This window comes from Ursus americanus, chromosome X, assembly GCF_024610735.1.
Source record: "Ursus americanus isolate L20-20 chromosome X, mUrsAme1.1.p, whole genome shotgun sequence".
NCBI classification, from domain to species: domain Eukaryota; kingdom Metazoa; phylum Chordata; class Mammalia; order Carnivora; family Ursidae; genus Ursus; species Ursus americanus.
This window is the reverse complement of record NC_142164.1, coordinates 14,614,086-14,626,170: the sequence shown is the minus strand read 5'-3', so window position 1 is coordinate 14,626,170 and position 12,085 is coordinate 14,614,086. Positions and strand designations below refer to the sequence as shown.

General features: G+C 41.2%; 1 protein-coding gene across 7 annotated transcripts in view; it reads right to left on the bottom strand.

Annotated features, from left to right (window-relative positions):
* Nucleotides 1-12,085, bottom strand: part of ARHGEF6 (Rac/Cdc42 guanine nucleotide exchange factor 6) — a 112,979-nt gene that overhangs the window by 27,268 nt on the left and 73,626 nt on the right. For all 7 annotated transcript variants that reach the window (XM_087859899.1, XM_087859900.1, XM_087859898.1 and 4 more), the window contains 2 exons: nucleotides 10,403-10,498; nucleotides 8,791-8,913 (listed from right to left, as the gene is read on the bottom strand). In XM_087859899.1, the coding sequence (XP_087716025.1) occupies nucleotides 8,791-8,913; nucleotides 10,403-10,498 (219 nt within the window). The remainder of the gene's footprint in view (nucleotides 1-8,790; nucleotides 8,914-10,402; nucleotides 10,499-12,085) is intronic.

The following is a 12,085-nucleotide window of genomic DNA, read 5'->3' as shown; positions in this document are numbered from 1 at the left end:
AAGGAGTGGAGACAACTAGCTTGTACTAGATGCTGGGTCCTTGTAGACATTATCTCATTTAATCCCCACCCAAACCTATTCTGAGCTGAAGAAGCCAATTCCTGGCCAGTGCGGCTGAGACGGTGGAGGCTTCCTTCTCTACTCAGCACCCCCCACCCCTGACACACAACATAGGGAAGAGGCTCTACCCCAGGACTGGCAGGCTGAAAACACTGGGGCCCAAAACCCTCACCTCCACCCACTTGTTGGGCAAAGGTTCTGTGCTGGGAGAGGCAAGCAGAAAAGACTAGAGGCTAGTGGCACAAAGATTTTGCCCAGGGAGGAAGGCAGCCTATAGGAACAGAGAGCTCTGAAACTCTCCCCAGAGGAACTGGTTTTACTTGAAAAAGAGTGTGGGGAGGGGCACCTGGCTGGCTTAGTTGGTAGACCAGCAACTCTTGACCTTGGGGTCATGAGCTTGCGCCCCACAGTGGGGGTAGAGTCTACTTTAAAAAAAAAAAAGGAAAAAAGAAAGAGTGTGGGGGAGATCCAAGCCTAAAGGCTCTTGCAAAAACAATGAAGATTTTGGTGGCGAGCAAACAAGAGGGTGCTGGCAGCTGTTTTTAATGAAGAGCAAGAATCTAAACCCTAGGCCAGTCAGGTCACAAGAGAGAACCAAGGAAAGAGACAGCTAGAAACTTCGGTCAAAACAAACTTTGAAGACTGGTCTCAAAAACTACCCCTGCTTGAACTTCATTGGATCAGATGACAGATCAATTTATGCCCCCAGGGAATTGTCAAAAACAAGAGAGCAATCAGCTGGAAATCAGTGGAGCGGAAGGGCTGGATGTGATGCTACGGAATTGGGGTAGACAGCTGAACAGGAGACTCAGGGAAAGATGGGCACGAAGAACCCTGCTAATAAAACCACCGCCCTTTCAGGGGGACTGTGTGCATGACCAAGGCTGGGCCCTCTGAGCAGTGACATCAGAGGGGCACACTGTAGGCAAAACAGACCTCACTAAAAGGGTCTGTCAAGTCACTAAACAAAGAAGCAAACAACAACAAAAACACACCCCCAAGAGCAGAGAAAGGAATCAGAGTCCAGAGTTGCTAAACCTAAAATTACATAAAGTGTCTAGTTTTCAACAACAAAAAAATACATAACACGCAAAGAAACAGGAATGTGTGACCCATCTACAGGAGATAAAAAGAGACAACAGAAGTTGTCTGTGAGAGTGACAAAATGTCAGATTCAACAAAGATGTCAAAGTAGCCATTATAAATGTGTTCTAAGAACAAAAGGAAACCATGCTTAAAGAATTAAAGGAAGCTATAATGACGATGCCTCACCAGAGAGTATCGGTAAAGAAACAAATTATTTAAAAAAAAAAAAGAACCAAATGGAAATTCTGGGGTTAAAAAGTATAATAACTGAAATTTTAAAATTTGCTACTCAATAGTAGCTGTGAACTTGGCAAAAGAAAGAATCAGTGACTTTAATGATAGATTCATCATTTCACGATCTGAGAAAACGGAGGGAGGGGAGAAACAAATAAAGAAAAATGAACCAGCTTCAGAGAAATGTGGGACATCTGTAAGCACAACAAGACATGCATCATGAGAGTCCCAAAGGAGAGGAGAGAGAGAATGGAGCAGAAAAAAATATTTGAAGAAATAATGACTGAAAACTTGCCAAACTTGAAGAAAATGTTAATCTACATAGCCAAGAAGCGCAATGAATTCCAAGTAGAAGAGATGCAAAGAGATCCATGTACAAATTACAGTAGAAATGCTGAGAGACAAAAACAAAGAGAAAATCTGAAAAAGAGAAAGAGAAAAACAACTCATCATGAGCTAGGGAACCTGAATAAGATTAACCGCTCATTTCTCCTCAGAATTCATAAGGGCCCGGAGGCAGTGAAATGACATACTCAAGGTAAAGAAACAAAACTGCCCACCAAGAATTCTATATCCGGGGTGCCTGGGTGGCACAGCGGTTAAGCATCTGCCTTCGGCTCAGGGCGTGATCCCGGCATTATGCGATCGAGCCCCACATCAGGCTCCTCCGCTGGAAGCCTCCTTCTTTCTCTCCTACTTCCCCTGCTTGTGTTCCCTCTCTCGCTGGCTGTCTCTATCTCTGTCAAATAAATAAATAAAATCTTTTAAAAAAAAAGAATTCTATATCCACCCAAATTACCTTTCAAAAATGTAGGTGGAATGAAAACATTCCCCAATAAATAAAAACAGAGAATTCTTTGCTGGAAGACCCACCTTACAAGAAATACGGAAGTTACATGATAACATCAAGTAAATCCAGATGTAAATCCAAATCCACATAGAAAAAAGAGCACCAGCAAGGGTAATCATGCGATTATGAAAAGCAATATAAATACCTTTTCTCCTTTTTCTCTTAACTAATATAAAAACAAATGTATAAAGCAATATCATGTATCATGGGCCTGTAACATACAGAAATGTAATATATTTTACAACCACGGCACAGTGGAGGTGGGTGGGAGGGAAAGCTCTATTGGAATAAGGATATGATATGAGATAGTAAGTCAAATCCACAGGAGGAAATAAAGATAAACACATAGTAAATGAGAATGTTAATGGAACAGATGCTCTAAATATACCCTTGTTCTCCTTTCCTCTCTCAGTTTCATTAATACACACAAAATTACATAAAATAATATTTATAGCAATGTGTTACTGGGTTTGTAGCATAGAGATGTAAAATGTATAACAACAGTAGCCCCAAAAAGGGAAGAGGACAGAGCCATACTAGGAGTAACATTAATATATCTCACTAGAATTAAGTTAGTGTGAATATAAAGGAGATTCTGATAAGTTAAGATATATATATATAGATAGAATCTATCTATATCTATATCTATCTATATCTATCTATCTATCTATCTATCTATCTATCTATATCTGTATCTATATATAGAGAGAGATATATAGAAAGTCTCAGAGCAACCACCAAAAAAAGAATTAAAAAAATCATGGGAAGACTTCTGGTTTCAGCTCCAACATGTAAAGAGTTTGGAGGGCATCATTACTATGCACACACACACACACACAGACACACACTGAACTATCTGAAAATCAATGACTTCTCTTAGATCCACTGGGAATTGAGATCACAGGGAAGCCCACCCCCCTCCAAATCTGGAAGGACCGGTAAATACAGAGAATGAAAACAGAGATCTGCTTTCCTGAAGGAGAAGCCACTGGAGCCAGTGACTAGCAGCAACACTCAAATGCTAATTTTGATGAGTTTTAAGGGTCTAAGTATAGACTAGCTGGACAGTTAAAAAACTCCCAGTGACCCAGTCTCGGGATCCCAATACTTTTGTGGGTTTTGCATTCAAGAGCCCACGCAAGTTCTCATGGTAAAGATCGGAGAAAAATCCCCTTGCGTACTGTTCTTACACTTAGATTTGTTAAGTGGATAGATCTCATGTTATATGTATTTTTTGCCACAATAAAAATAAAAGGGAAAAATCTTTTTAAAGTGGAGGAGAGGGGCACCTGGGTGGCTCAGTCGGTTATGAGCTCGGGTCTTGATCTCAGGGTCATGAGTTGAAACCCCACATTGGTCTCCATGCTGGGAGTGGAGCCTACTTAAAAGAACAGAACAGTGGAGGAGAAATAATACTTCCTCAGGCAAACAAAAACTGAGGGAAATCATCACCAGTAGACCACCTTTGCAAAAATTGTTAAAAGACGTTCTTCAGAGAGAAGAAAATTTAGATCTACATAAAAAAGGAAGAGTGTCAGAAAATAATACATGCAAGTGAAAGAAAACCTTTTCTTTTTCTGAGTCTTACTGGATCTAATAGATAACTGTTCAAAGTGATAATAGTGACAATATATTGGGTGATTTTACCTTACGGATAAATGAAATGAATGAGAACCATGTTCTAAGAGATGAGGGGGAATCGAGAATACTCTGTTATATGGTATCAGTGCTGCCTAAGAAATGAAAGTGTTAAAGTGAAAGTGCTGTTAGGTTAGTTATAAATGGCTATTATAAACTCCAGGGAAACCACTAAAGTTTTTTCAGAAGTATAATATGCTAGGAGAGAAGAGAAAATGAAATCATATAAAATATTTAACTAAAACCAGAGAAGTCAGTAAAAGGGGGGAGGAGTAAAGAAACAAATAACAAGTACAATGAATAGAAAAGAGTTATAAACATGGTAAACATGAATCCAACTATATCAATAATCACTTTAAATGTACATGGTCTCAATATGCCAGTTAAAAGACAGAGACCGTCAGAGTGGATTAAAAAACAAGACTCAACTGTACATTGTCTCTAAGGTAGCGATAGAATAAAAGGAAAAGGATGCAAAAGATATATCAAAAAATAGCCGGACTAGCTATGTTAATTTCAGGAAAAGCTGACATCAGAACAAGGAAAATGATCAGGGATAAAGAGGGAGCATTACATAAAGATAAAAGGGCCAATTCTCCCACAAGACAAAACAATCCTTAACGTGAATATACCTAACAATGGAACATCAAAATACAGGAGGCAAACAGGGATAGAACTGAAAAGAGAAGCTGATAAATCCACTATTATGGTTAGAAACCTCATCATCCCTCTATCAATAATCAAGAGATCCTGCAGATAGAAAATTAGTAAAGATGTAGCTGAAATGGACAGCACCATCCATCTAGTAGTAATCGAATTTACATTTATAGAATACTTCATCTAACCACAGCAAATTATATATTCTTCTCAAGCTCACATGGAACCTTCACCAAGACAGATCCAATTCTGAGACATAAAACAATGTAACAAATTTATAAGGATAGAAGTCAACTAAGGGTGCTGGGACATTAGACATATACACGCAAAAGAAAGAAGTTGGACCCCTACCTCATACCATATGCAAAAATAAACTCAAAAACAGATTGAAGAGCTAAATGTAAGAGACAACACTATAAAATTCTTAAATAGGCATAAATTGTCATGACCTGGATTAGGCAATAGTTTTTTAGCTATTACATCAAAAGCACAAGAAACAGCAGGAAAATAGATATATTGGACATCATCAAAATTAAACTTAAAATTAAAACTTTTGTGCTTCAAAGGACACCATCAAGAAAGCGAAAAGACAACCCACAAAGTGGGAGAAAATTTTCACAAATCATGTATCTGATGAGAGGAATGTAAAGAAGAACATATAAAGAAGTGTTGCAACTCAACAATGAAACGAATATATTTTCAAAGAAGATATCATAATAGCCAACAAGCACGTGCAACCATGCTCAACATCATTAGCCATGGGAGAGAAGGAGACTGACTGCTACTGGCTACGAGGTTGCTTTTGGGGGAGATGAAAATGTTTTGAAACTAAACAGTGGTGATGGTTGCCCAACCTGGCAAATATATAAACAACCACTCAATTATATACTTTAAAATGGTGAATTTATGGGACACCTGGGTGGCTGAGTCCGTTGAGCATCTGGCTCTTGATTTTGGCTCAGGTCATGATCTCAGGGAACTGGGATTGAGCCCCATGTGGGGCTCTGCGCTCAGCAGGGAGTCTGCTTGAAGATTTCTCTCCCTCTCTCTCTGCTCCTCTCCCAAGCTCATATGTGCGCACATGCACTCTCTCTCACTCTATAAAATAAATAAATCTTAAAAAAATAGGTGAGGGGCGCCTGGGTGGCACAGTGGTTAAGCGTCTGCCTTCGGCTCAGGGCGTGATCCCGGCGTTATGGGATCGAGCCCCACATCAGGCTCCTCCGCTATGAGCCTGCTTCTTCCTCTCCCACTCCCCCTGCTTGTGTTCCCTCTCTCGCTGGCTGTCTCTCTCTCTGTCAAATAAATAAATAAAATCTTTAAAAAAAAAATAAAAAAAATAAAAAAAATAGGTGAATTTATGGTATGTAGATACTTTCTCAATAATAAAACAAATAATCCAATTTTAAAATAGATGAAGAATCCAAATAGACATTTCCCCAAATGAAGATATACAAATGGCCAATAAGCCCATGAAAGACACTTAATGTCGTTATTTATTAGAGAAATGCAAATCAAATCACAATGAGAGATCACTTTACACCCATAAGGATGGCTAAAAGCAAACAGACTGATAATAACACATGGTGGGCGTGTGGAGAAAATGGGACTCTCCCACACTGTGGTGGGACCATAAATTGGTGCAGCCACTTTGGAAAACAGTCTGACAGTTGCTCTGAAGGTGAAAACAGAAGAGTTATCATATGACCTCGCAATGTCACTCCTAGGAATCTACCCAAGAGAAATGAAAACATGTCCACACAAAGACTCGCAGCTGATGTTCAGAGCAGCAGATTAATCACAATCTGTATGTCTGCAAACTGGTGAATGGGAAAACGATATGCGGTATCTGACTAATGGAATCTTCTGTGGCAATTTAAAACACAAGGTACTAGGGGCGCCTGGGGGGCTCAGTGGGTGAAGCGTCTGCCTTCGGCTCAGGTCACGGTCCCAGGGTCCTGGGATGGAGCCCCACATCGGGCTCCCTGCTCAGCGGGGAGTCTGCTTTTCCCTCTCCCTCTCCCTCTCCCCCTGCTTGTGTGTACGCACTCTCTCACATAAATAAATAAAATCTTGGAAAAAACAGAAAATAAAAAACGAGGTACTAATAAGTACAACATGGGTGAGGCTTGAAAACAGTACGACAAGCGAAGAGAGCCAAACACAAAAGGCCCTATGCTGTGGGACTCCACTGAAATGAAGTGTCCAGAATTAGCAAATTGAGAGTGACAGAAAGGACTTTAGCGGTTGCCTTGGCCTGGCAGTGGAGGGCGCCTGCTAATGAGTATGGGTTTGTTTGGGGAGTGATGACAATGTTCTCCAATTGATTGTGGTGATGGTTGCCCAACTGAATATACTAAAAATAATTCAACCGTACGCTTCAAATGGGTGAGTTGCATGGTATGTGAAGTCGAATTCAATAAGGCTGGGAGATAAACAAAAGGAAATGGTAACGTTTTCTTTCTCTTTTTTGGTAATGTTTTATTTCTTAAACTGGGTGGTGTGTACACGGGTGTTCGTTGTATTGTAATTCTTTACATTTGCATTTAAACTATTCTTTGTAGGTAAAATCGTTATCTTAATAAAAATACTGTTTTTAGAAGTCTGACAGACCTGGATGCTAATTCTGGCTCAACCACTTAAGAGCTATGAGCTCTCTGGCGGACTACTTGACCTTCCAAAGTCTTATCTGTAAAGCAGCGATGGTAGTAATAGTAATTTCCTCATAGGCTCTTACATCATGTGCCTGGCGTGCTGTCAGTGCTATTATTAGCCAATATGAGCTCTAAGGAGTTGAGCCACTTGCCTAAATAACTCAGAATCATGGCCTCTCTTTCTTTAAATTCCAACTTCCATATTTGCTCTTCCACAAGAATTCATGACTTCCATCAGGGGAATAAAATGGACCTTCAAGTGGGACTCACTGAATTCTACCTTTAAAATGTCCTTACTTAATGGCTCTATAAAGTCAGTAAAGCTCCTTTTTTTAAAAGACTGATTGATTGACTGATTTGAGAAAGAGAGAGAGGTCACAAGTAGGGGGGAGGACAGAGGGAGAAGCAGGCTCCCCGCTGAGCAGGGAGCCCGATGTGGGGCTCCATCCCAGAACCCTGGGATCATGACCTGAGCCGAAGGCAGATGCTTCACTGACTGAGCCATCCAGGCACTCAAGTCAATAAATCTCCTCACAAACCAGGATGAAACCAAAATTTCCACCACTTCTGAGGGTTTGTGTCAGGGGGTTCAGGTCTGAGCCAGATGAAGAGAAGAATATTCTTTCCGGTCATGAGCAGCCCCCAGAATCCATATCCGTTCTGAGTCTCATCGCCAGGTTACATCCTAAAAGACTCTGTGTGGTGTTGTTGCTATTGTCTCCATTCCCCACACAGATTTCTAGCACATGGTTTCAGAATTCAAACTGCATCTTTAAGCCTATCATGCAGGGTTCTGGCCCAGGTGAATGCGTCGGTGAATGCGTCAGGGATGGGAGAATTGCACGGTAAAGAAGGGCAGGAGAGATATGAACTTATCTGGATCCCTTGCAAGGACTCTTAAAGGAGATAGTGTTTCGTTGTTCCCCATGAATTGGAAACAACAATTAATTGGAAATAATTATCACAGCCCGTTGCTTAAAGTACGTGCCAGATAGTTCACACTCCTAGTTTCCTTCCACCTTTCCATGTTAATGAGTACCTGCCTTCGAGCCACAGTACTGTTGGAAACTTCCCCCACCAGCCAAAGGGAAAGTGAAAAACAGATGAACCCAGGCACTCTAGCTACCCACCAGCAACTCAGACAAACCATTCACGGGGACAGGGGAAGGCTAAAACACTGGATCTAAACAGAGTTTGGCTTCAGGAAAGCCTTCCCTGATCCTTCCCTCACCCCACACTAAGCTGATACCACACTGTGAAGTCTCACGGCATCTTTTTAATTGCCCTTTTGTAATACCACATGTTTATGATGTTTAATTTCATGTCTGTATTTCTCTCGAGATTCTGTGCTGCAGAAGGGGAGGGACTTCCTCTTCCTTGTTTACTGTTGTGTCCCCATCAGCTAGTACAGGACCCTGCACATAGCAGACGCTCACTAAATTATGGGTTGCACTGACAGATAAGCAATCGGTGTCACGACGAACTAATTCCTGCGATGATGAAGGGAGAGGATCGAAAGTTCAACTGGAGACCTTGGATTTCCACATGAAGCGGTCCTAGGAAAGGATCTCACTGCGGAACAGCTTATTTGGGGAGATGGTAACAACTTACCTGTGCTGTGTGAGCACACTGACAGCTGCAGGATGATTGGCACAGTAAGACAGGTACATGGATTTAAAGTGAGGCATGAGGTTCAGCAGACAGCCTCCTACTTTGTGTTGGTTTTCTGGAAACCTAGAAGTAAAACAGACGAAACGCGGAATGTAAAATAAGAAACGGGATAAAGGAAGAGGATTCCGATCAAACCCGGCAACATGCAAACCTTTTGAATTCTTTTGCCAAAGTGCAAGTTGAAACTGTATTATAACCACTTTTGCCATGGAATGCAAGTTCTTGACTGCCACTTTATTATTATTATTATTATTATTATTATTATTATTATTATTATTTTTGACGGGGTAACTGACCATCACTTCAAACTCGAGCTGCCAAACATAGCGCCCATACGTAGGGGCCAGATACTTGAAATTACCAGGTAGGGTTGTTTTTAAAGATATTTGTTTAAATTACAATATTCAAAATTTTAGCCAGGCACCCAGAAAATACTCTTGGCTAATTTCTATGAAGTTCAAGTACAGACAAAAGTAATCAAATCCAAAAATGACACATCACAAAGGAATATTGTGTAGTCTTAGTGGCTTGGTGGTTGCTAGGCAGGATGGCCTCATGACTTTAATTTTTTTAAGTTACAAGCCACCTGTTTTCATTTGTAGACAAATCCGAAAAGTGCAAGAAAGAAAAAAAAATTACTCAGCATTCCACCATTCAGAGACAGGTGTTAGAACAATTTTGGCATATTCCTTGGTCTTCCTTCTACCTGTTTCTCTATAAAATGGAAAACAAAGATTATAAGTCTAGTTTGTAATCGGTTCTTCTCACTTAGTGACTTGTCTTTCCACATCAATAAGCTGGATCCCTATCAGAATCAAGGACAGCTCCTCAGGCCTCCTCGTGTGTGGGCTCTTTACCATCTTCCTTCTTGGATGACCACCTGTGTCCCAGAAAGCTCAAGAAACAGGCAATCACCCCAATTTCCCTGTAGACAATGAAAGGTGCCAACTTTTCCGAGATACAGTGCTTGGAAAACTAATCTTGCTACAGAACTATATTGCCTTACGATTATTACAGTCCTTTCTGCAGAACGAAGTTGAACACCTCAACCATCGAGCTAGCCTTCAAATATGTATTGTGGTTCACATAAAGATACACTTTCCTTTCCCCACTTTTTGTGTGTTTCACAACTGTTAATATAATAGACAAGATACCAGGCATGATTTAAAGAGAAAAAGCAGTTTATGCAACTGAATGAATCACCTCACTTTTCCAAGTCATTTGCAATGTACAAAAGAAAATATCGAATCAACGTCAAAGGCATCGTCCCTGGTCAATGGAGACCTTCTTTGTCTCTCGTACTGACCAGGAGCAGTAAACCGATACGATTTTTAAATAAAGTCAGAAATAATCCACTGCATATAGAGCCCTGATATACAGCCAGTGGTTTGGCTCTCCCTAGCACGTTTTCTCTGTACTGGGACAATTTATCAGTGTTGTAACAAATGAGTAAATACAAAGCGTCCCTATCTAAGACAATAGTTAGCAGGAAAAGAAAACACACCAAAGAAACGGTGTTGCTAGCTATCCTAAGGCAACGTGCAACACTTACTTGGAACATTCCTCCAAGGCTTGGCAGAGGGTCTGTTGGAACGAGCATACTTCCTCAAAGTTCCCCAGTAAAGATGTAAACTCCACAGAACTCAGACTGAAAAAAAAAAATACACAGTTTCAGTGGCTAGAACTTCAGGATGATTCCAGTTATCCATCTCTAGTCTAGTGAGCTGGTAATTTGCTAAAAACCGGCAAATGGGACAAGGGATGCAGTCCCTAGATTTTAAATTTCGCTTTTTAGTTTACACCAGCTCTGTGGTCTTAAACAACTTTTAAAAGCATCTTTCCTTGATTGCCTTTTCTACAGTAAGAATAATGATCCTAAAGTAAACAAGTGTTTACTAAAAACATTTAGGTGTTTTACAAGTGATGAGTGAACGAATAGCAAGTACGTAATATCTAAGTATCTCAAGAGGCAAAATATATCATGGCTGGGGATACATGTAAACAATTTCGAGTATTCTCTTCTAGAGGAGCTAGGAGAGTAGTTGAAAGATATTCTATACACTCATAGACTGCACAGGGAAAAATCGCAAAATCAGTTTCTCCCAATTTAAAATGCTCATAAATAAACAAAAGGAAATCTTTATCAGAGGAAGTAGAGGAGAAGAAAATAGTACTGATTTGTTTGTTTGGGGAATGGAATGGAATGGAATGGAGCAAATAAAGGCAAACTGAACAATTTTATCCAGAGCCTCCATACCATGAATTTTCTCCATTCTGCTCCTACCAAACGGTAGGTGATAACACGCGCCAACAGCACTCCCACAGCACTTAACACCCCTGCAGGCGTTTCACAAATAATAACTCATTTTAACCTGACAATAAGCTCACGAGGTAGGTGTTATTGTCTCATTCTTACATGTAAGGAGACCCAGGCACAGAGAGGTTAAGGAAATCACCCAATGTCACAAAGCCAGTAAAGGGTGAAGCCAGGATTTAAACCACAACATTCTAGCTCTTAAACACTTTTGGGGAGATAACTTTTCTGAAGATTTAAAAGGCCAGTGTCGGCCACGTGTTTCCACCCCGAGCATAAGACGCGCCCAGTTCCTCTGCCATCACGCCCATCTGAACCACAAGCTGGAAAACCCCTACCATGGGTGTCAAAAGCAAAACCCTCAGCCAGCCAGCTTCCCTGACTTCCCTCCCTCATGGCCCCGAGAAGCTGACTGGGGGGCCGACTTGAACCTGATGGGGGAGGGGGGTTTCTTGGGCCCCTCAGGATCAGACAGCAAGCAGTCTGGTTTGCTCCCGTCACCCTGGGGGTCCACAGGACAGCTGGTGGAAACTGACCCTGACTGTGTTGTGAATTTATCTGGCAACAGTGAAGTTCTGAGTCAGGCTCCTCGCCTCCTTCATATGAAATCTTACCATCTCCCCTCCCGGGGTCCCCACCTCGGTTTCCTGCCTCTGCCTGTCACCTCCACAAAACGGAAGGCACATTTCAGTGAGTGGCAGGAGGCGCGCTGGGTCGAGTCTGGCCACTTACTGCCTGTGGGATGGGAATAGCAGTAAGCCTCTCTGGACTTCAGTTTTCTTATTTGTTCAATGGGGATAGTCATTTCTTCCAGGGCACTAGACCCAGTGATTCACTGAGGTTCCTTCCATTCAGCTCTAAGAAGTATGATTCACACGATTCACTTCATGTTTTACATAATAATAACAAAAGACACTTTGC